At 43.5% G+C, this 23,928-nt stretch overlaps 1 protein-coding gene across 2 annotated transcripts in view; it reads right to left on the bottom strand.

Annotated features, from left to right (window-relative positions):
• The window catches only part of LOC143004580 (serine/threonine-protein kinase BRSK2-like), a 77,290-nt gene extending 58,945 nt beyond the window's left edge, over window positions 1-18,345 (bottom strand). For both annotated transcript variants that reach the window (XM_076155580.1, XM_076155582.1), the window contains exon 1: window positions 18,252-18,345. In XM_076155580.1, the coding sequence (XP_076011695.1) occupies window positions 18,252-18,345 (94 nt within the window). The remainder of the gene's footprint in view (window positions 1-18,251) is intronic.
• Window positions 18,346-23,928: the final 5,583 nt, after the last annotated feature.

The raw sequence follows: 23,928 nt of genomic DNA, 5'->3' as shown, positions 1-23,928 counted from the left end.
TCCGTTGATGAGTAGTAAATCCTGATGCAGCCGCCTCAATGCTCGCTATTGTTAGCAATGACACACACACACACACACTTACACACACACGCACACACTCCAGTCTGTATCGACTCCCAAACAGAATTCCATTTCAACCGCAGACTGAGAGCAGCGAGGTTTGATGGATGGACAAATGCAGGGTTCAGAAAGTATTCACTTCCCTCCTGCGCTTCTCATTTCTGACACATTAACGCTTGAAATGGGTTCAATGTCTGTGTCCCTCATCAATCTACATTGACAAAGCCCAAACTGTTTATTTCATAAATTCATCTGTTCATCAATCTTCTTAACCCGCTTGTCCTGTGTTGGATCAAATCCCAGCGTTCATTGGGGCGAGAGGCAAGATTGACCCTGGACCTGTCACCACAGAGACAGAGACCAACTCACACCAACCAGCAATCCAGAGCTTCAAACTCACCAAAGCTTTTCTGTGGGAGGAAACGACAGCATCTGGAGGAAGTCCCTGTATCAAACACACAAACCCACACACACGCAGTACCTTCTTACTATGAGGAGCTACTAAGCCATGAAATATCGCAATTACGAGATGTTCTTGCTGCTTTATTCAAGGTCCACCAGTGTTGATTCACTTGACTGGACCTTATTTGGAGAAGCACATGTCTAACTATGTAAGGCCACACACACACACAGTGCATGTCCCAGCAAAAACCAAGCCCTATACCTCAAAGACAGAAATTCAAGCAACTGAGGAGTGTGTGTGTGTGTGTGTGTGTGTGTGTGTGTGTGTGTGTGTGTGTGTGTGTGTGTGTGTACAGCTTTTAGGAGCTGCTCCTCTGAGTTCAGGCTCCACTGCACTAGTTATGATTGTGTTTGAGTCTTGATGTGAGTTCTGTAAGACTTCTTTCTGTCTAATAGAAGTGGTTTTCTCCACAGTCACTGCGCCCGCAGGCCTCCTGTTCTCTGTGATATCGCTGAACGGGAAGCCGACCTCAAGAGATTTGACAAACGATCCGACCAGAGAAAACAACTCCAACATGCAGCAATCCCCCGTCTAATCCGATTTCAAAGGGCTTCCAGCCACTCTGAGATGAGGAAGTGCAGGTTAGTTACTTCTCAAAATGGCCTTCAGTGTTTATTACTTCCAACAAGGGGACAAACCAGTGGCTTGTGACAGTCTGTCTATTTGCAGAAAGCCCCCCCACCTGCACTCCATGTGCTACAGGCTGAGCTGGGCTGCATCTTCCATCAGGCCCTGACAGTGAGGACTGATTCAAACCCATGACAAGAACAGGTCTCATCTCTCAGCCGCCGACGCCACAAATCCATCCCGTCCTCCTGACAAATATGTGAATCCTGTGAAGTTCCTCCATCTTTTAGCTGCCTTCTCTCTCGCTCCCTCTCTCCCTCTCCATCAGTCTGAACACTGCACTCCATCTTTTCCCCCAAGAGCTGGCAGTGCAGCAGACTACTTCATTTGAATGAATCGTTCACATTGAATAATTTCACTTCTAACAGAGAAGTTATGGAGGTTAAGTTGTAGAGTCAGACAGTCAACACATTCATCTTTGGTTTACTATCATAGCATGTTAATATAAGTGTTGGGTCAGGGATTAGGGGCTGGAGGACGGTGACATTGAGAGTGACTGTGCATGTGTGTGTGTGTTTTGTTAGGAGCAGACACATACAAGCCTGTGTAGCTCCTCTTCTCCTCCCGATACAGAGGAGGCCAGCAGAGTGGATGTTAGGAGCTCTGAATGGCATCTACTTGAGGCTGCATAGTATTCTGGAGTGTCTCTCTTTGTGGAAATCAATCCAAACAGCAGCAACTTAATCACAGCTCAGCTTTCATGTTGAAAAGCCGTATTGTGAGAAGGAGACAACGACAGCCAATTAGGCTTGACCTCCCATGGAGGAGAGCGGGGGCCATAAATGGACCACAAGGACCAGGAGGAGCACAAGGAGCCCTCTCTTCAGGCCCCGGCTAATTACAGCTGGACTGAATGCAGACGGCAGCTGGCGGAGACACGGAGAGACGAGCACTGAAGACAGATGGACAGACTCCCATACCGGAGAGGACGTCCAACAGAAACTACAGGCTGCAGACACAAAGACACTTTGGTGAGTGCGGAAATCATTTGACTGAATGAATTCGAGGCCTTTGACAGGTATTTGAGTTTGTAAAAGTACTTTTGTTTACAATTAAATACTGTACATATACTGTACTGTGTGTACTGTGTGTGTTTCATCTGTTGTTGTGATATACTGTAACAAAAGAGTTTCCTGCAATGGATCAATAAAATGTATCTATTTTAATCTAACCTATGTTGTTTTAGATTTTAAAAAGACAATAAAAATGTATATTGGCAGTTTCTTGCATTATGGTAAAGCATTCAATTAAGTTTGATAAATCGGATTCACACCTAACTGCATCTGTGCCAAAAGAAACTGCATTCATCTTAACTTCATTAGAATTCATTGCCAATAGTGACCAGCTGAGCTCCTGTTTAAGGGCTTTCTGATGTGGATCAACCGAGAAATAAAAGGGTTACAATTCAATTATTTCATTAAATAGTGATTGATCAAATAAAGACAGGAATAAGGCTTGTTTCTGTGTGTCTGTGTTTCTGTGCTGGAATCGTTGACATGACAGCCTGTTCCTCCAGTTTGCGACGTCATTTAGTCCAATAATTTCACAATTTCACTCCAGCATCTCCTGAATTGCAGACGGACAGATTGTCACACAACAAACAAAAGCAATTTCCAAATTATCTTTACATTTGATACATTATTTTACTCATAATTCTCTGCTCCATCCTGCCGTGTGCGTGTGTAATGTGTTTTTCAGTTTTTAATTAACATGATTTGGTGTGTAAAATGAGCTGCCAAACACACACACACACCCTCCCCTCGGCCAAGGAACAGTTTGGGTGTCATTGTCACATTCTGCCATCCGATTGGCTGTGACACACAAGCTATTATGAATAATTGGGACCAGATGATTACATCATCATCAGTTTTCAGGCAGGAGCTGAACACAAAGCTCTCGTTTTTTCCTCTCTTCCTGTTTCTTATTACCTTCCTTTCCTTTTCTCCCTGTTGTTTTTCCTTTTCTCTCTGACCTTTCGGCACATTCCGGGCATCTCGTACCACCATAATTCTTCATATTCTTCCTTTTCTGTCCTTGCTTTCATGCACCCCATCCTCCATCCCCTCCCCCCTTGGCTTTCATTCACTCTGCCTCCATCCCTCTCTCCCCTCCCCCTCCCACTTTCTCTTTCACTCTCCCTCACATCCTCTCTGCCCCACCCACCTGCCTCTCTCTCTCTCTCTCTCTCTCTCTCCCTCTCTCTCTCCCTCTCTAGCTTGCAGCCTTGTCTTTGTCTGTTCTGTGTGTGTGTGCGTGTGTTTGTGTATGTGCGTGTGTATGTGTGTGTTGGCAGGAGTCCTGAGCTGAACAAGTCGTGTGACTGGCTGAGATGCTGCTCTGTATTTTTAGCCCGGGCTCAGGCTCTCCCCTCCTCTTCAGGGAGCCCAGAGGAGCTGACCTGATCTGGCACCCCACCCCCAAACAAAACCCCCACCCCCACTCCACCCCACCACACCCTCATCCCAACTGCACCCCCCTTTCCCATCCCACCATCTCTGCTGGTCCCTGTTGCCTCTGCCCTATTTATTTCCAGTAGAGTAGCCGCATCGGTGGAGCTGCTGTTGGTTCTGGTGGAATCATTACCCATCTGTAAATATTCAACTGAAAGTTGCTGTTTAATTATCCTCAGCGCACAATCACAACAGTCTACTGGATAATTTAGCAACACTATGTTGTTATATTACAGCCCTGATTCATGCAGCTCATAACACACAGCAAAGGTGGGTGAGGGTGTTTGCCTCCACAGACCACATTTCAGCCTTGAAAAACCCATGAATATTGCTGTGATGTCATGATCACATACACACAGGCAGTAACACAAGAAACTGTGTCTAATCCTTCAATTTGCAGTACTGTCTCTTTACGGATCCCTCCCTAAAAGCGGGGTGACGGTTTGTTAACACGTTTGCCGCGACAACTCCATAAGCTGATTTGAATCCTCCACGCGGAACAAGAGGCTCAGATTCCTACATCGTGGCAGCCCAGGCACATAGAGGTTGCGTGGGGGGGCAGTCTATATCCTGGTGTGTGTCATGTGTTGATCTGTGAGGTGTTTGTGTGTATGTGTCTGTGGGAGGTTTTCTTTAGCCTTAAGCGTGATGGCTACCTCAGCAGGGTCAAAGGAAAAGGGAACTTGACTTGCTTTGCCCCCCCGCTGCTTGCAGCCCACTGCCTGAGGAGAGGCTGGAAAGATGAGAGAGACGGGGACAAGAGGAAGGGGAAGAGGAAGGGGACGGCAGGTGGGTTTACTGAGGTTAACAGAAAGGGATGGAAAAAATAGAAAATTGGCATCAGATCTACAATATTATGACTAAGAGCCATAATATGTTGGCTGTATGATGAATAATAGTAATTTTATCTGTGCTACAATGAAGCGTTTAAAACTGCTGAAGTCACAAAGATCTCTGCAAATCCAACCTCACATGGTCACACACATCAATATTTGTAAGAGCTTGCGAGTTTGTTTGTTTTTGCAATCTCCGCAATACTGCCTAAAGAAATTGGGGAAATGTTTGCTATGCAAGTTTTCTTTTGGTTTTCAACGGATGAATATTATAAGACCCGGGCTGAACAAAATCAACCCTCAACTCTAACATCTTTGCAGATGAAATGTTGCATTGTGGGCTTCTTTCCTGTGACGTCGTCTTCACAGGCAGAGCTTCAGTGCTAATAATTAGCAACTTCTCACAAAGAAACGCAAACAAATATTACGATAGGGCAAATTGCAATCACAATCTTTGCATCCAATATCAGATATGGGCCACAAAAGATGTAAAGAAGAAATATAAAAACAATAAATAACTATACTGCATAAACGGCCACGAATCTATAACTGTAGTGGACTGAAATCATCTCTGGCAGATGGAGGGAGATTAAAACTGTCACACATTAATGTATGATTACTGTGGGCAAAACATCTAGATTACACAAATGTAAATACATCAACTGATGCATGTAAACATTATAATCGGACTATTCCACCTCTGTATGCATTTCCTCTGTGAGGCGATGGCTCGAGCGTATTGTGCCTCCACTGCGCACAGAACTTTGTCTTATTGATCATCAGTGCAAAGTGCTGATTATACAATATTTATTCCTCATACACACTTCTAGGTCCTTTATAAGTCCAACATGAGGGGCCAATTCCCATTTCCTCCCTTGGTGAATACTGCAAACATCACAAAAATAAGACAATTCAGCGAGATCTCACTGGCACTTCAACATTCAGAATGTAATACAGAGCAATGAATAATAATCAAATCATAAAACCTGCCTGGTTTTGGTCGGATGAGCCTGTTAGAGCTTCACAGATGTGCTTTCACTGAGTTTGCACTTGTGTGATTGTCTGCATTTATTCATATTTACACAGACACACACACACACACACACACACACACACACACACACACACACACACACACACACACACACACACACACACACACACACACACACACACACAGCATGGTGTCAGACCATCTGGCAGGTGGTGTAATGAGGGTCATGACCCTGTGTCAACCCACCCCGTCCATTACGCTCATTTTCACAATAACAGGAATCTGATCTGCGTGTCGGCAGAGCTGCTCCGGATTATTCACAGTTATGATTTCATTTGGCAAAACAAAGATGACAAATCTGTTATCTTGCTTACTCATAAATTCAAACATGTTGACTTTTCGTAGTCAGACTGCAGCAGAAAGTATCTTGAATAATTTTATACTTAACAACTAAATGAACAGACCGAATGAAAGCCCTGAATGTTTGCTCATGCTCCTCAGGCTGCTATTACATTAACAATTAAAGGCTCTGATGACTTAATTTAAGATGTATTTAAATCGCCTGTGTGCACTACAATCTGGCAAATTAATAATTAATACAAGTTAATTTCCTTACATTCAGTCATTTCAGTATTCCTGTGTTTATATTAAGGGGTCTATGTACAGATCATCATGAGAGGATTACAGTAACACCTTCCTGTTTTGATTTGGCTGATCCCTCCCCCAGACATTTCTGACCAATGGGCAGAGAGAGTTCTCATGCGGTTTATTTCGATGATGTTGTTGTTAAAATATTTTTCTGTGTGAAACCAAACCCAACAAAGTGTAATAGGAGCGATTTAGTCAGATTTTGCGCTTCATGCTCTGCATATTAAAGAGTGATTAAATGGCTCTTGAAGCAGCTTCTGTGCGATTGCAGAGTGGACTCATGGAGAGAAGTTGTTGACTGCTCTCTCCTTCACCATGACTGGTTGGATTAGAGTCAGATTAAGGCCAATCTGGTTTGAGAGTGGTGTTTGGGGCACAACTCTCCAACCACACCTCCCCTCTCCACCCCCATCCCACCACCACCCGCACTTCCATTGTCTCCTCGCGTAGCAGAAAAAGAGATGATCCAGCAGAGACGCTCAGCCGCTGCAATACATCACCAGAGCCTGCGTGTCGTGGCTGCTGACTGTTGGACTTTGGGTACTGGACTGACCTGAAAGCTCAGTTTTGAATGAGTGCTTGACTTCCTGTTTTATCTCTTCATCACACAGCACAACAGACGATAGGGGCTTATTGTTTGTGCTCAGGGTTCAACCAGGAGAGTTTCTCATTCATCAAAACTTTGGCAGTGTTCCAGTCACTGCAGACTGTCGAAAAATGAAAAGGACTTTAAAACTCCGGCCTGGCACAGAATCATTCATTCATTTGTGCGTGTAGCGTGTTGTGTATGACCCAACACAGTCTGGTTGATTGCTTTCCTGCACTACGATTGTCTTTTATACAGTAATAGGTTTGTTTCATTATGATTCATCCACCAGGGACCATGAATATCCAGTCAAACCAAACCACCAACTATTTCATCAAATATTATGCTAACCTCTGATTTACGTGTGAATGATTGAACAACCTACAACTCATTAAAAATCCCTAAGCATGCCCTTGTAAATCATTTAAACTTGCAATCTCTCTCTCTCTCTCTCCCTCACACAACTACTCGTACACAAACACATATACATTATACACAATGGTAACCATAGTGACACAGCTACACACTGTAATGCAGAAAGAGTTACACAAATAATGTATTGCAGCTGAGGCCAAGATGGAACATGTATAACTGCGCAAACAATGCGGGTAAAGTATGAGTGTGTGTGTGTGTGTGTGTGTGTGTGTGTGTGTGTGTGTGTGTGTGTGTGTGTATGTCGCTGCAGAGAGGATGCAGTCAGTCTCTGCTGTAATGCAGCACTGCAGCCTATTTCCTTACATCACTGCAGGTTATAGAGACAGAACATTCCCTGGCAATACTGCAAGACACACACACACACACACACACACACACACACACACACAAACACACATTGTTGCTTGGTTGTAATATCTGAGTACATATACCCACTTTACATTCAGGTACTGTACTTAAGCACAGTTTTGTGGTAATTTGAGTATTTCCACTTTGGAGATCTAACTTTTCCCACCACATTTTAGAGAGAAATATTGTTGTGTTTACTCTGCTCTTGTAATTGATAGTTACTTTGCAGATCCATACAGATCCATTAAATATGACATGAATGTGCTTTTTACCCAACAGGGGTTTGTGTAAAAGGAACATCCAGACTAAATCTGCTCTTCATTATGGGCATTTTTACTGCTAGTTGTCCTATTTTTAGTTTTATTTTGGTAATTGGCATTTTCTTATATGAATTTCATAATGGAATGAGTATTTTTGTTCGGTTGTTTCCGCCAAATTGAAAATGTGGTTAATGGCAACACGCGAATACGAAAGCCTCATTTATGTCTGTGTACACGCATGACCACATCCTCTGCACTGCTGAAGTCCAGAGTGAAATCGCTTGAGACTCCCGAGGGTTTCAGGGGCGGAAGGGACGGGAGTTTGTTTATCTAATACCAGAAAGTGTAATATTGGTAGGAAATGAAGTGATGGTCGAGCGTGGGCACCGGGCCGGATCAGAGAAAGAGAGCGAGAGAGAGAGAGAGGGAAGCAAAGTGGCTCTTCAAATGGTAATTTCCCCTGATTCACTCCTGCACACCGTTAAGTGCTGACTCAGGGGGAAAAGTCCAGATTGCTTTTGGAACGGGATAAAAAAGTTTGAGAGAGATGAGGAGGTTGGGGGGCAGAAGGGGGATTTATGCTCAATTTCATTAAGTTTTTGGCTGAGGGTGGAGGTCTGTGAGAGCATGAAGACTTTATCTGGAGCTTCATCCCATTCCCGTTTGATTGGTGGCTATTGACTGAGGCATTAAATCCGTCCCTATGGATTATGGATACATGTGGAGAAACCTACAGAAACAAGTGAATTTGTATTGGAATAATCATTGGACCGTCAATTCTTAATTTCAAATATTGTCAGGCTGTGCACGACCTACTCAGAGGTGAGAACTTGAGCGAGGAACTCAGTGAAGGAACCAGGAGAACATTTTGGCAGCATTGGTGACCTTGTGCACTCTCCATGCGCCTACGTGGCATTCCATTGATGAAGAAATGCAGATGAAGTGTACTGGAGTGTGAATGAGGCTGTCAGTATTGACTTGTGTGTGTGTGTGGGTAGCTCCTGACATTACAAAGGTTGCAGCTCCAGAACAGAATCTGTACAAAAGCACAGGAAAAATATTGAAACCAAATGATTTGTATTTGCAAACAGGCTGTATCCGTCATAGGGTTCTGACTCAATTACAAATCAATCTGATCAAAGTGTAGCAGTGAATAATGAAACAAATCCAAAAAAGGTGGACTGGTGCCGACAGCACCCGGGTGGCAGCGCTGCCCCAGCTTGCAGAGCGGCTCACCCAGCATTTCCACCTTAATAGGTGTTGCAATCAGGGTGTTAAGTGTTGATGATTGTGAGTGATGGAACCCTGTGGTGCCGCTGGAGCCCAGTGGGAGCTCCAGACCTCATTTCCTTCTGGCTGAAGCACACAGTGGTCATCAAACGCAGCACTGGAACACACACTTCACGAGTGACACTGACAAGGGCCTTCTCTCTCAGCAGGCAGCAACACACACACACGAACTACGACACATCGATTTCATTCATCCATACGCAGTGCGTGTGTTACGCATTTACGACGCAATCACCGGTACTCGTGTGACAATTAGAGAGCATGAGAGAGCACGCTGAGGCGGTTTATTGAAGGTTTCCCTGCTTGCATTAATATAATATAATAAATTCAGAAGCTTGAACTCAACAAGAAATTTTCTCTGCATGCACATACACACACAGCACAACCACGTAGAGACCACGTACACACATAGAAACAAGCTTCTAAAGCAGCCATGAGGAACCACCGGGCAATGTCTGTCTTTCCGGGCCAAGGTCAGAGTCATTGAACACATCAGAACGTAACTGTCATCGCGTGTCCTACCTGCCATCAGTGATTGACAGGTAGCGGAACATGGCGACGAAGAAACGAAAAGTTGATGCGGAATGTCGTTCTCTCCAAGACAAATGGATAAACGACTACTTTTTTGTGGAAGTGAAAGGCCTGTGTGCTTAGTTTGTAGGGAAACATGCTAAACTGGAGGAGCTGAAAGGACAAGCACCCTTGGATAAAGTTGCCGCGCTGCGCTGGAGTTTGGGTGCCCAACAAGCGCGTTTTCCCAAACCAAAGGGTAAATGATGGCTGGATGGATCCCTGATAAATTCATACTGGAGGAGGAAATTCAGCAGCCAATTTTTATTACAACCCAAAAGTTGCTCTGATTAGAGTTTTCACTCATCTACAAAGCACATAAAAGTGTTGATTTATAGGATTAAAAACTTTGGTTAGAATTTAAACAGTTAATTCAAATCGGATTAGTCAGATGGTCATGGTGATAATCCTGCAGCATCAGCATCAAGACGAAAGTGATTTGAAGCTAGTAGTAACAAGCATAAGACACACACACACACACACACACACACATTACATTATCTGTAGGACTTTCAGCAGCAGTTTGCTCCTAAACTGTTAACTCAAAACCAGCAACTGTGTGTGTGTGTGTGTGTGTGTGTGTGTGTGTGTGTGTGTGTGTGTGTGTGTGTGTGTGTGTGTGTCTAATTGAATCAGTGTCTCACCACTGAGCCACACATGGGACAGTCAGACTTTCTTCTTTCAGTTCCCACGATATCAGAGATTTCTTATCTGATCTGCAAAGTGGTTTTCCTTTCGTTTTCTTGCATCATTAATTCCCTCAACAGATCTTTCCCAGTCTGCTTTCACGCTCGCTGTGGATGCTCTTAATGCGACTCTCCCCCTGTGCTGGACAGGAAAGTGAACACGAAGCTCCCACAGACAGAACAATCACTAATAGTACGGATCATATCTCTTATTCTGCTGCAAACAAGGTCATCACATCCCAAACAAGTGCACACTTCAGGGCACAAACGTCACATTCTCCAGCCAAGTTTAAACTGGGCTGACGTACCAAAAAGCAGATATTATGAGCTGATCAACGTATGTATCTGTCTACATAGCATTTCATTTCCCTTCTACCTTCCTTTCCCTTCCTTTCCTGTGGCATCGTCTGCTAAAACGAGGGCTTTATTAGTGGGAAATGTGTCCTGTGAGGAGAAGCTGTGGAGAATCCCGCAGACAGGGAAGCTTGAGTCAGGCGGGGATGATGAAAACCGTGCTGCCTCCCAATAATGACTCATTCAAGCTGCAGGGACTCAAAAAGAGACTGGAGAGAGAGAGAGCGACCGAGAGAGAGAGGGGGAGGGGGGGCACATAAAGAGAGAGAGAGAGAGAGAGAGAAACGAGTGATGTAAGGAAAGCACAAGAGATATAGAGCTAGTGAGGGGGGGGCAGTTTCTCTGGTTTTGGTGTTTAATAGCTAAGGAAAAAGCCCCCCAGGCTAAGCGTGAACACACACAAACACACACGGAGGAAGAGAGAGAGAGAGACAGAGAGAGGCAGCTCTACAAAAAGAATACCTCCAACCAGCCTCAGAAGAGGAAGAGAGAGAGAAGCAGAGAGAGAGAGAGAGCATTTCTCTGGTTGCCATGGTGATGAGCCCTCAGACAAGGAGCCAATGGGATGTACTGTATAGGGGGGATCCACAATAGCTATAATTTTGGTTTAACCCCCTCCTGTCTGAAGAAAAAAAATGTCCACACAGGCTTTTGTCTACCAGTTATAATAATCCTCCTCCTCCTCCTCCTCCTCCTGCTCCTCCTCTTCCTCATCCTCCTCCTCCTCCTCCTCGCCTTTGGTTGCAGACACTTGCAGACTCTAGAAAGTGAGAAGAAGCACTGCCGGGCAGGATGACAAAGAACGTCAGAAAGGGGGAAAAGGAGAGCAATAGAAAGAAGCAAACTTCCCTGCGGTGCTTCCACAGTGAGTCCTAACTTCTCTCTAAAGGGACAGAGCTGAATGCACGCTGAGCACAGACCATAATAATGCCTCCATGTTGTCCTTTGAGACCATTAAAGACACAACAACAGGGCCCTGCACAGCACGACAGCATGTTTCCATATGATATGGTCTGACGAAAGACTAATACCAAATGTAGCTGAGGACTTCAGGTGCCCTCAGGTGATATACACACACACACAGGGGGCGGCGCATCAGCCAAACAGAGGCGTGTCTGCACCTATGCTCCATTCATTCCGACTTCACTCCCTAATGTATGGCGTCACTGTTTGATATGTGCTGAATAGCATTTTTCCACTCCCTGAAGATCCCTGAAGATCCCTTCCGATCGCAGCACAACACACACACACACACACACAGACACACACACACACATACACACACACACACACACACACACACTCGGGCAACAATGTGTTTGCACAGTGGCAGGGATTCTTCCGTTTAATTCTTAACAGCTTCATTTAAAAGTCAGTGTATCCACCAGCCTGCTGTAATGACGTGTCGGGGACGCTCCTCCAAGTTTTGCGAGAACACAACCTCTCTCTCTCTCTCTCTCTCTCTAACTTCCATTGGACAATTTCTACACTTAATAAAATCAATCAAACATAACAAAACAGAATAATTTATAATTAAGTGGTCATCATTAGTTGCAGCTGTGGTTTACAGACTCCAGCACAACAGATGAGCGTATAAACTGCTGGTTTTCTTCATGTTGCTTTATATTTATTATGATGTAGTAAAGCAGCACCAGCTGAATTCTTGGACCTATAAATCACACTACAACCCTCATAAAACACACACACACACTGTATGTCTTCATATACATGCAAATGCATGATAAACACACACACGCACACAGATATATATATGGGTGGTATATATACACGTACATGTGTGTGCAGCTACAGTGACAGAGGGAGTGTTACCACCTGCAACCTGCTGATAATGAAGCAGTATTTCAACCACCTAACTACCATCTGTGCTGGGGCTCCCACAGCTCCGTACACTACCCCCACCACACACACACACACACACACACAAACACACACACACACACACGCACACACAAAAACACACCTTCTATTGGAACCAAGGGACTACGGTCTTTAGTATTTGTCCCCTCCAGTAACATGACACACACGCACGCACACACACACACACACACACACACACACAGAGACACATACAGACAAACACAATTGGACGATGTTATTGTAAGATAATAGTCAGGAACCAGATGGAAATTGGTCACCTGCTCAGTGATCCATGAGTAATTAGTAGATAATGTTACTTCCTGTGTCAAACTGTCGAGTTAGCATCACAAAAACAGGGACCAGAAACAGCAAAGCAGACGTTGAAGTTTTGAAATTAATATTGACTTTTGTTTCATTTGATGTTTAAATTGAATAAGAGGCTAATAGATTGTGTGACTTCATTGTAAAATGTATTTTTATGTTATGAACAGCCTCCAGTAACCAGGATCTATGATTGAGATGACACATTAAATCTGGTGCTATGCTTTATGAGTTAGCACCAGTCTACTGTCAAAATGTTAGCATGGAGGCCACTTTCTCTCTACATACAGTAAAAGAAGTGTTAGTATGGAGTGAAAGGTAACCTGGTAGTATGGGGCTCATATTCCAGGATTAAGTAGCTTTACATTACTCGGTAAATGTGTGTTTCTTTGTAAGCAAGGTGCCTACTATCCATCCAAATGATGAGTGTTAGCACGCCGTCCTCTATCACACTATGTTGTGCGTGCTAACATGTTAGCATTGAGAATATCTCTAGTAAACATATCAGTAATGAACTTGTTTGCTTCATAAAACACAAAAAAATTGAGTTTGTGATGGTAGTTTGACTTGGTAACTTGGTAGTGTTTAGATCTACTTGACCAGCAAGCAACAAACTCTATACACTCGTCAAACTCCTGCAGAATAATGCAAAACAGTGAACTAGAAGGAGAGCCAGCAGGGAGGACGGGAAAAGCCTTGGCGGCTGCTGTCTTGCAGTGATCTACACGTGGAAAAACAGTGGCCATTGTCTCAAGAGCGGGTGATGAAACCATGACAACCATCCATGAACGCTGAATGGAATCAACCCCCCCGCACACAAACACACACACACACATGCATACATACACGCACACACGCAAATTCACACAGACGAAAACACACTGACTAATTGTTCAGAGTCAGCACAGCCAGACACTTCAGCCAGCACCACCCAACATGACGCCATTGTTCAGTCACAGCCACAGAGGACAGAACGCGACCGTGTAGCAGGATGGGAATGTCGAACACCACAAAAGAATCAGTGCACAAAAGTCAATCTTGACTGAATATTTTCCACACTCAAAGCCTTCCTGCGCCGCAACCACTTCACTTTCAATCACCAAGGTCTGGTTCGTTAACACACCCTGGTTGTACATTGTGCTTTATTAACTAAACCATGTCCCAAAAAGTTGATTCACCTCATTCATTCATCAGGTGACCAAATTTGTGTTTCCATTTCCGCATTTTTCAATTTTTCAATTTCAAAAATCTGCAAAATCTAAATCCAGTGGAACCCGGGCTTCTGTCAGTGCCCTCCATGATGTTGTCTTCCGCCTTTATTATGCAGGTACATGTGAGGGAAAATGGCTTTGGGGCTGATTTACACCTGACTCCCACTGTGTCCCTAGGCCTGTGCTGCTCATTTGCATAATAAATGAATAATTAATAAACATTTGGTCATCATATCTCAGGTCTGGTTTCTGTCTCCCAGAGAATAAATCACATTTGGTGTGCTAATACCTTCAGATCACAGTGTGAGCAGGCTCCTGTCTGTCCCACACACACACACGCACAAACTCACACACACACACACAGACACACACACACACACACACACACACACACACACACACACACACACACACACACACACACACACAGTAACAAAGAGCGTGGGCTTGTGGAGGAGGTTTTAATGATATACGGGCTTCCCTGTCTGCCAGCTCAGCACTGCAGCCTTCGATTCATAATAACAGCCGTCATCACATTCAGCTTCACTCTTCTTCTTCCACTTCTTCTGCTTCCACAGAAACACGCACGCACGAAGAATACACACACATACGCAACACACCCACGGCAAGCTCACACCTTAGGGTGTTGTACACTCATGTAAAAATGCTCCACAACAACCAAATCTTTGTCGTTCAGACTTTTGCTTTGCAAGTAAAAATAATGGGGGATTAACAGTAATAATTTAACTCAAACATTTGCCCTCCTTTTTGAGTAACTCTTCTTTAAAAAGACATAAAATAGAAATTATTTCATCTGTGGGTTTTTTATTTTATGGCTTTTGGATGATCGTGAAGAATTACGATTCTTTCATCATTTTATTGCTGGTTAACATTTCTCTTCTTTCTCTCTTTGTCGTTTTGCCTCTTCCCTTCCAATTTCCATCTTTGGTTCATTCTATCATCACTATTTCCTTCCTTCTTTCTTTCTGATCTCTTTCTTTTTGTCAGTTGTTCCACTCTTCTTTCCCTCTCCCCTCTCCTCCTTTAGCCCTTATTCCCTTCATGCTTTCATCGCTTTCTCTCTTCCTCCTTGTGTTTCTCATTCTTTCTTTCTTTGCTTCCGTTTCCTCTCATCCTTCAGCCTTTCCTTCCTTGAGCATGAAATCACCCCAAAAACTGGAGATACAAGGCTTTGACCTGACAGCAAATCCAAACTGAATCCAAAATCTGAAGTTGTATTTTAATTTCCCACTGTAATCTTGCCTCTTGGTGGTTTAACAAAGTATAAGCTTCATAAAGCTCTGACAGCTGTTGCAGGCAGTCTATACCATAGAGTAATAGGAGGTAAGAAGATCAAATAAACAAGCAAAAACTGTGAAATTGTTTCACTGAAACAATGCAAAGGAGGTGCGTGTGTGTGTGTGCGTGCGCTGCAGCCTCTTTAACCGTCAGCTAAATAAAAGCAGCGTGATTAATAAGAAGTGAACAGAGGCTGGAACAGCGCAGCTCCACCATGCAGTTAATTGGCTGGTTATGAATTATTCACATGCTGAGTGAGGAGCAGAACATTCAGCCTCTACCTGCAGGGGGACACCTTGGACCACCTCTGGGTGCCTGCAAGCACAGATGGTGGGCTGTCCCAAACACCGAACTGGGGCCAAGACGCACATAAACCGCAAATCTGTTCCATCCTTAATGACGAATACACCGAGATTTACACCGTCTGCCGCTAAACAATAACACATAATTGAGCTCAAATGGGACACAATCTGCTTTTCTATAGTGTAGTATAGAGCCCTTTCTTTAACGTGTTAACATGTAACACCTGAATTTACCAGCCCACACTCTTAGCAACTTTGAGGCTAGCAAGCAAATCTTTGGCCAGCGTCTGCGTTCCACCCACAGACTGTGAAGAGGGGACGGGTGTTGCCAGACTGTGGGAGCCTTAAAGTTGCAGTACCTAAAACAGCCTGCATTCGCTCAGTCCCCATGTTTACACATTCACTTAATACCGCTGATTGTTAGTGATGCCTCATTCACACATGCAGCCTTACCCTAAAGTGTCCAGGGACAATATTCAGGGAAATCTGCACCTCCAATTCCGCCCTCAAGACTGTGGATCATTCCAGGGAAAATGCCAGTTAGGTTGTGTTGTAAATGAAAGCAGTGACATTGCAGGGAATGTGGTATGTGTGAAAGGTGTAAGACAGCAATGTCCCTGCATGTAGCTGCATGTATGAATCCTGAAACTCACTAGAAGTGCCTATAAATTTAATCCAGTAAACAGGGAACTACGTTTGAAAAGGCCTTTTGTGTGAGACGATGCAAGTAAGACGTACACAAGGACGGGACTGATAGGATGGTATTGTTCTCTCAGTACATACGATAGGTTGCGTAATCGCAGTACGATTACACACCGGCAGAGGCAGCTTATTGATGTTTGTCTGAATAAGTTATTTGGTTTGTTTGTGTATTTGGGTCCCCTATAAAACAAGAATATAAAAATCTGTGTGATATCTCCCCTTTAACAATTTTCATTTCCTATCAATTGCGTAACATTTTCAATATAGCTAAGCATTTCTCAACCATACCATACTGTTTGTATTTATCTATGCTTCCTTCCTTTTACGGCCTTTGGGTTTGACGACTGTTTGTTCCTCCCTCAAACTGGTTTCAGGTCAACTCCTGAGTTTATTGGAACTCCACTGCATCTGGGACCAATAATATAACATAACATACAACCTGAGGTGTAGCTGTCAATACGTAAACAGACACCACAGTATGTGGGTTACTCTGCACTGACAACATCACACTCTCTCAATATTGAGACATAAGGATATTAACACAATACAAGGGATGATCCGATCCCTTTTTAGGAAAAGTACAGGACATCACAATATGACCAGGACAATACATTCATAAAAAGGAAGTGTTTTTTTTACAAGGTTTTATATGGTGGAAATCTAAATAAAGGAGGTTTTGAACAAGTTGTACACACAGCAAGCATGCTTAAGTGATGAGAAGGAGGAAAAGCCCCCCTTCATCCTGATGCACAATATATCACAATATTGATTATTTGTCTTACCACTCTCTAATTGGTGTGATACTTAATTTTATTGTTGACCTGCCCTGAGACTACACTATATACTATACTAGCTGGTTCTGAGTCGTACTGATATCACACCGACATTATCAGCCAATATTCCATTCTATTCCGAGAATCCTTGTGACACAAAGCACTTCACATGTTCCGTCCTGCTTACAACAACACCTGATCAGCTCATTCGGCTGCGTTTAGCCAATGGAGAGCTGAGAGGCACCAACTCTTGATAAAGTGAACACACCTCATTTTGCTATTCCAGTGTGTGTGGAGCAGGGAGAGCTGGGGAATATGCAGCGTTGCATTCATGTTACTATTCGCGTCTTCGTTACAACTCCTGTCAAATAAGTATTTCATCATTATGTGTTAGTATATTAATAGAAATATATATCAGTTGCACAGTATATGTATCCTTAAAGCAGATGTCCTCACATGTGGACATCACCCTCACACTGCAGTATGGGTCAGGCTCTAACTAGTAGTTTCTGAAGGGCGATGCCATCTTAACCCATCTGAGAGGTGTCAAAAAAAAAACAGATTCAGCAGCGGCTCAACAAATGATGCAGAATGTGTGTGTGTGTGTGTGTGTATGTGTGAACCTTATCCCAGCAGCTGAAGGTGGTCTATGTGTGTGTGTGTGTGTGTGTGTGTGTGTGTGTGTGTGTGTGTGTGTGTGTGTGTGTGAGTGAGTGAGTGCAGGGGGGACTGAACTGGACAGTGCAGCATCATCTCTTCTGCAGGGCCCATGTGACAGATGGAGGCAATAACGGAATTAGGGACAAGAAATCACACGCACCCATTATCAGCGCGCCCTCTCTGCCTGACAACAAGGATTAAAGGCACAGAACCATCATCATCATCATCACCATCAGCAGCAGCAGCAGCAGCAGCAGCAGCACGATCATCACCATCATCATCACGAAAGCAGCCTCACTCCCTGCATCCAGAAAACCCGCAGAGGGGCTCCATCCCTCTGATTTTCCACCGCAATGCCGATGCAAACACACCACAACCCCCCCCACACCCCCACCCACCCCCCAAAAAAACCCAACCAACCAACCACCGGCGCCGCTGAGACTCTTTCGGGGCGTCCTGACAGCATCATCCGCATCGGGGAGCTTTCAAAGCGGCACTAACCTGTCTGTCCTTTGCCCAGCGTCTTCTCCAGGCGGTACGGTCCCACATAGTTGGCGTAATGACCGCTGTTGGTGTCCTTCCCTGACGATGACATGTTTTAGATGCGCAATTAGACGCAGGTGGTTGAATTTTCTGGAAGCGTTTCTAGAGCTAAACAAAAATTAATTTTAAAAAGCGCAGCGGAGTTCGTCTCGGTTTCCGTTTATCAGCCCGATGAGTCGATGCAATATTCGTCTCCCTGTGTGTGTGTGTTCGCGCGCCTGTGCGGGTTATTTCCACCGGTGTTGCCCCTCCAGTCTCCGCGGTCCTCCGGTGCACCGGGGTTTCCTGCTAGGTTGGCGGCTCAGATTGCAGCTTTGAGTCCGGGTAACATGGTGTTGGTGCTGGAGGAGCGGTGCGTTGCAGCCCCGTCGGGTGGGATGTGATGATGGGACAGCATCTACTGCTGCTGACGCTTAGTAAACTGCGTCAGAATACATGCACCTTCGATACACACATCCGGTGAGCACCTTCAAAGTAAAATCCGCTCATGCTTGAAAGGGCCAATGCTATAAGGATTTGCCCGCGAGGGAAAAATAGAAATGTCGTTTTCTAAAATTACCGAATTTTTAAGGGTGATTTCTTTGTTACAATTGATATTAATTGTTATAATTTTTATTTTATTATGTACTTATTTCCAGGATTCCTCAAATTTGGTTATTGTTTTTAAATATTAGAGTAATAGTAAGTTATGAAGCAGTACATTTGCACAGATTTGCTGGATCATTAATTCATGATTATACGGGAAGTTTAAACATAATATAGGGAGATGATGATGTTTACATTCAGTTAAACTCAATTAAACTAGGGAGGCAGTGGCTCAGTGGGTACTGCTTCCGCTTGGGAACCGGAGTGTCGCCGGATCGAGCCCCTGTCGAGGTGCCCCTGTCGAGGTGCCCCTGAGCAAGGCACTGAACCCTCAATTGCTCCCCCCTCTGCGAAGGGCGGTAATGTAATGTAAGTCGCTTTGGATAAAAGCGTCTGCCAAATGATTGTAATGTAATGTAGTGTAAACTTAATTTAGATAGTAGCGCCAAATCATAACGAATGTTATCTCAAGGCATGTTTCACAAAGCATTTGAAGAGCCCTAATATTCCCCCATAAGCATGAAGGTCAGTACCCAGACTCCACTGACTCCAATACAGGATGCAACAAAAGATGCTGTGGGAAACTGTGACTAAACGGTCTTTCATGTCTGCTAATGACTTACATGCTTCAGCAATGATCACCTGATAATATTGATTTGAGATTATTTAATTTCTGATTAACTTTTCCATAAAACAATCAGAAACCAAGAGCTCAAACTGTACTTAATCCAAGTGGAATTTAACTATTTTGAGACTCAATGGAAAAGTAAACCAGGGACATTGAAAGAAATATGTTATTCACCACTTACTGAGGTTGTTTAAATGGCAGCTGTGCAGACAAAATGCATTGCGATAAGCCTCTCATGCATGTCATGAAGCTTTTCATGAAATGTCTTAAAAGATCCCTAAATTTAGTTGTTGTCCCATCTTTCAAAAAAGCTTTTAATTTGAAGGCAAATTTCACGAACTTCCGCTAATACCGCAGCTGTTTCAATTAGGAAGCACGCATGCGCACCCGGCATGCATCGCAGGGGCTGGTGATTGAATTGAGGTCATAGTGACAGATGAGACGCTGCTGCTCAAAACCACTATTGAAAAACTGTACAAGCAAAACTGTGAGTGACAGAGCTTTCAATGCCAAACACACTGAGAGTTTCCAGGAGACTGGAAACATGAGCAGGCTTGTTTCAAAACAAGTTTGGATAAATGTCCAAATTTGATCCACATTTTGTGATTTTGATGCAAAATCGAGTCCCAAAACCTTTATTTTCATCGAATACTAGATATAATACTCTGTGTGTGTGTGTGTGTGTGTGTGTGTGTGTGTGTGTGTGTGTGTGCGCGAGTGTGAGTGTGAGTGTGTGTGTGTGTGTGGGGGGAGGGGGGGGACGTGTGACACACTGGGACACTTTCACCTGATTAAAGCAGAGATCGGTTGGTGCTCCGCAGTGTCGATGACCATTTATCTGTCTCATCACTTGTGTGCAACAAAAGGCTTCCAACCCAGCATACTCGGTGGCAGATGGGCCCCACCACCCCCCACCCCTCCACACACACACACACACACACACACACACACACACTCAACCCCTCCCTTATCTCCCCCCTCTTCCCACCCGCCGCTCTAAATCCCTGTCCCCAACAAAGAGAGGGGCCTCACGTCTTATCGCACGGGTCCTGGTTGTCACGGGAGACAGCTTTCCCTCAAACTACTTCCTATTAATTAATGACACCCCCATCCCCAGCAGCACACACACACACACACACACACACACACACACACACACACACACACACACTGACCACATTGACAGATTTAGAGACCCGACCCTACCCCCCAACCTCAGATCAATTAGGTGTTTGAGCAGCGTGCATCATCTCTAAATCCTGTACTTCAGTTTAGGCAATAATACTGCCATGAAAGAATAACGATTTAAAATAAAAGTCCTGCATGGATAATTAAGATAGCGGTCCAGTCTGTAATTGTTTGACCTTACAGACAGCAGGTTCTATTAACAATTACTTCCAGATCAAATGACACGGTTACATAGATTGAAGAGTGTCTGCTGTGTTTTATTTGAACAGACAAGCTGACAGACAGTTGGATGCCACACAGTCATTTCCAAAGGTCAGAACCATTTCATATTTGCAGAGGCGCGCATACATAATAAGCTACACAAGCAGCTGCTCAGAGCCCCCCCCCAAGTTATTTATGCTTGCTACGCTTTATAAACAGAAACAGAATCATTTAGCATTTCTGAAAAGCTTCCAATCCACTGGGTCTAGATGGCTGAAGTTCAGTACAGATGTAGACAGGAGCAATGGGAACACAAATGCATTGTTTCCAGTTTGTTCTATGAATCCTGTGCAAAGTTATAAATGATGATATAAAAGTACAACACCTACCTGTATTTTCATTTATTCAACACATGGAATCTCATGGTGAAGCTGTCTAGAATAATTGTGAGCGTTGCTGTGTTCATAAAGAGTTATAAGCATGAATAACAAGCCAAAGCTTTAACATTGCCGATGTGTTTCTGTGCTGCAGATAGAGGATCTGCTGCTGCTGCTGCGTTCATGCTCCCGGTGTCTTTCTATCTTTGGGTCACTAATGAATCTGCACCAAAATCAAATCAGAGAAAATGCAATTTGAACCCAAATGTAATTTGTAGAAAAGGAGTTAGCGAGCATTAATTAGAAACACTTGTCCCCGTTCAGAGCTCACGGGACAACAAACGCACAGACAGAGTCACGTTCACTTCTTCCTCTGATGAGCTCTCAGCTGAAATGTGGAGCTTCATCGCTTTCCTGCTGATGGGAAATTTATTCAAATCAACTGAGCGTTTCCCTGATTAATGTTCTGTACCCGGCCACCATCAGCACCACTGCAATAACAACATCCCACTATCAGGGGAAAAACTGTTATTTCTTTTTGAAATGTAAGGTTATTCACTACATGTCAGGATGACTAAAAGTCTATGTGAAGCCACGAACACTGATAACAAGCAGAAGTTATAGCAGAATTACATTTACAAACATTAGCATTTTCGGTAAACAAATGTTTATTTTTCTATTCTCTCACACACACACACACACACACACACACACACACACACACAGGACAGTCCACTACATCTGTTTGCTGTAGATACAAGTTATTTAGATTGACATTTTTATGATATCAATGTGACTTCTTCCTTCTCTCTCCTTTTTTCTCCTATACTTCTTTACCTTCTCTTCTTCCCTTGATCTTAACTCTTCCTCTCCCATCCCCTTTTTCCTTTTTCATTTCCCACTCTTCTTTAAACAAAAATCTCCAAACCTGTGCGACTAACTGTGATAAACTCTTCTTCTTTTCCCTTTAATATGTGGGTACATTGTACTTCTGACAAATTTTGAATGCATTCCATTTGTGATGTTGCTTCTTTTAGACGAGTAAAGGATTTGCGTTCTTCCTCCCCCGTTGTCTTCGTCATACAGATTTTTGAAACAATCTTCTGTCCTCAGTGCGCCTCTGATTCATCTCTTTATCATTCTGCTGTCTGAAGAGATCTCTCATTTGGCTTCTTCGGCTTGAAATAGTGTGTGTGTGTGTGTGTGTGTGTGTGTGTGTGTGTGTGTGTGTGTGTGTGTGTGTGTGTGTGTGTGTGTGCGTGCTCTGTTGGCAGTTACAATAGAGCTGACTTATGCAGAAATAGACTGCAGGCTAAGCTCCTTTTCCACAAATGTCTTGAAAAGTGAAGGCCACTTCCTGCACAGTATTTCTATATTTTTCTATCTACCTCTTCATCCAGTGCCACGCAATTGTGCCTCACCAGTTTGAAGGACCAGTTCACACACTCTCCCTTTTTTGTTCATTTAATCAAATCATCATCTTCATCATCATCATCATCATCATCATTTGCACAATGTGTTCTCTGCTAGGTGACGTCAGATTGTTTGTAACACACGCCCACACACAGTCAGTTAGAAACCAAAATAACCCAAGAATACAAGCTGACACGAGAGGAAAGCTTTTCATGATACCATTATATTCACAATAGAAACTGTCAGAGGACCATTTCTTTTGTCCTTAGAGGAGGTTGTGTGTTTGTGTGTATATGTGTGTGTTTGTATGTGTGTGTACGTGTTGATTTAATGCATGACAAACAGATGTAGCCTGTTTGTCTCTGGTGCTAATGGCTTCCACAGACACAACTCATTATGGTGGCATGGTGGGAAGATGATGCTTGAGGGTGGAGAGAGAGAGAGAGAGAGAGAGAGAGAGAGAGAGAGAGAGAGAGAGAGAGAGAGAGAGAGAGAGAATTCATAAAACCTAATCTGTATTATCTTATAAATCATATCTATTTCCAGCTTTTATAGACAAACTGGAGCTACAACATATTCACCTAAAATGACTGTAAAACTCACTGTAATGTCACTATTAGCTCTTACATTTTGGATTTCTGTTCATGCTATTTCCTTTAACCCCCCTTTTTTTACACTATTCAAGTCCAAAATATAAACGGATATAAAATGATAAAGAATAAATTCTCTATGATGTATAGTGAAGTGTATTAAGTTGAATTGACCTGAAAACACATTGTATTGTGTCTTTCTTGCCGGACTGTGGCTGAACAGCAGCTCTTACACAAACAAATTGGTAGTAATGAAGTAGTGAATTTGCTGTGATTCCAGCAGTTCATTGGTAATTACTGAAGTGGTAATTTACAGCTCTGCTCTGTGAGCACATTCACATTACACAACTGCAATTAAACCGACAAAACACTATAATTACTAACAATGACTCATAATACACAGAATCACAATCAGTCTGCTTCCCTATTGATCCGTCTTGATTCCCATCACAGCGATCTGACATGCACAAAGTCTGACACAGTGCTTCCTGTAGGCAAAAATAGCATCAGTAACAATAGGTCCAATAAGTATTGTATTCAAATCAAGCAGTACAAATCAGTGGAGCCCAAAATTAATATGCAAAGTGTGTTTTTTACTAGAAAGAAAGGAAGGAAGAAAGAAAGAGAGAAAGAAAGAAAGAAAGAAAGAAAGA

This window comes from Genypterus blacodes, unplaced genomic scaffold (genome assembly GCF_046128005.1).
Source record: "Genypterus blacodes isolate CSIRO-AG114 ecotype Tasmania unplaced genomic scaffold, CSIRO-AGI_Gbla_v1 ptg000067l_1, whole genome shotgun sequence".
Classification (NCBI taxonomy): Eukaryota; Metazoa; Chordata; class Actinopteri; order Ophidiiformes; family Ophidiidae; genus Genypterus; species Genypterus blacodes.
Note: the sequence above shows the minus strand (reverse complement) of the source record. Positions and strands in the feature narration are given on the sequence as shown.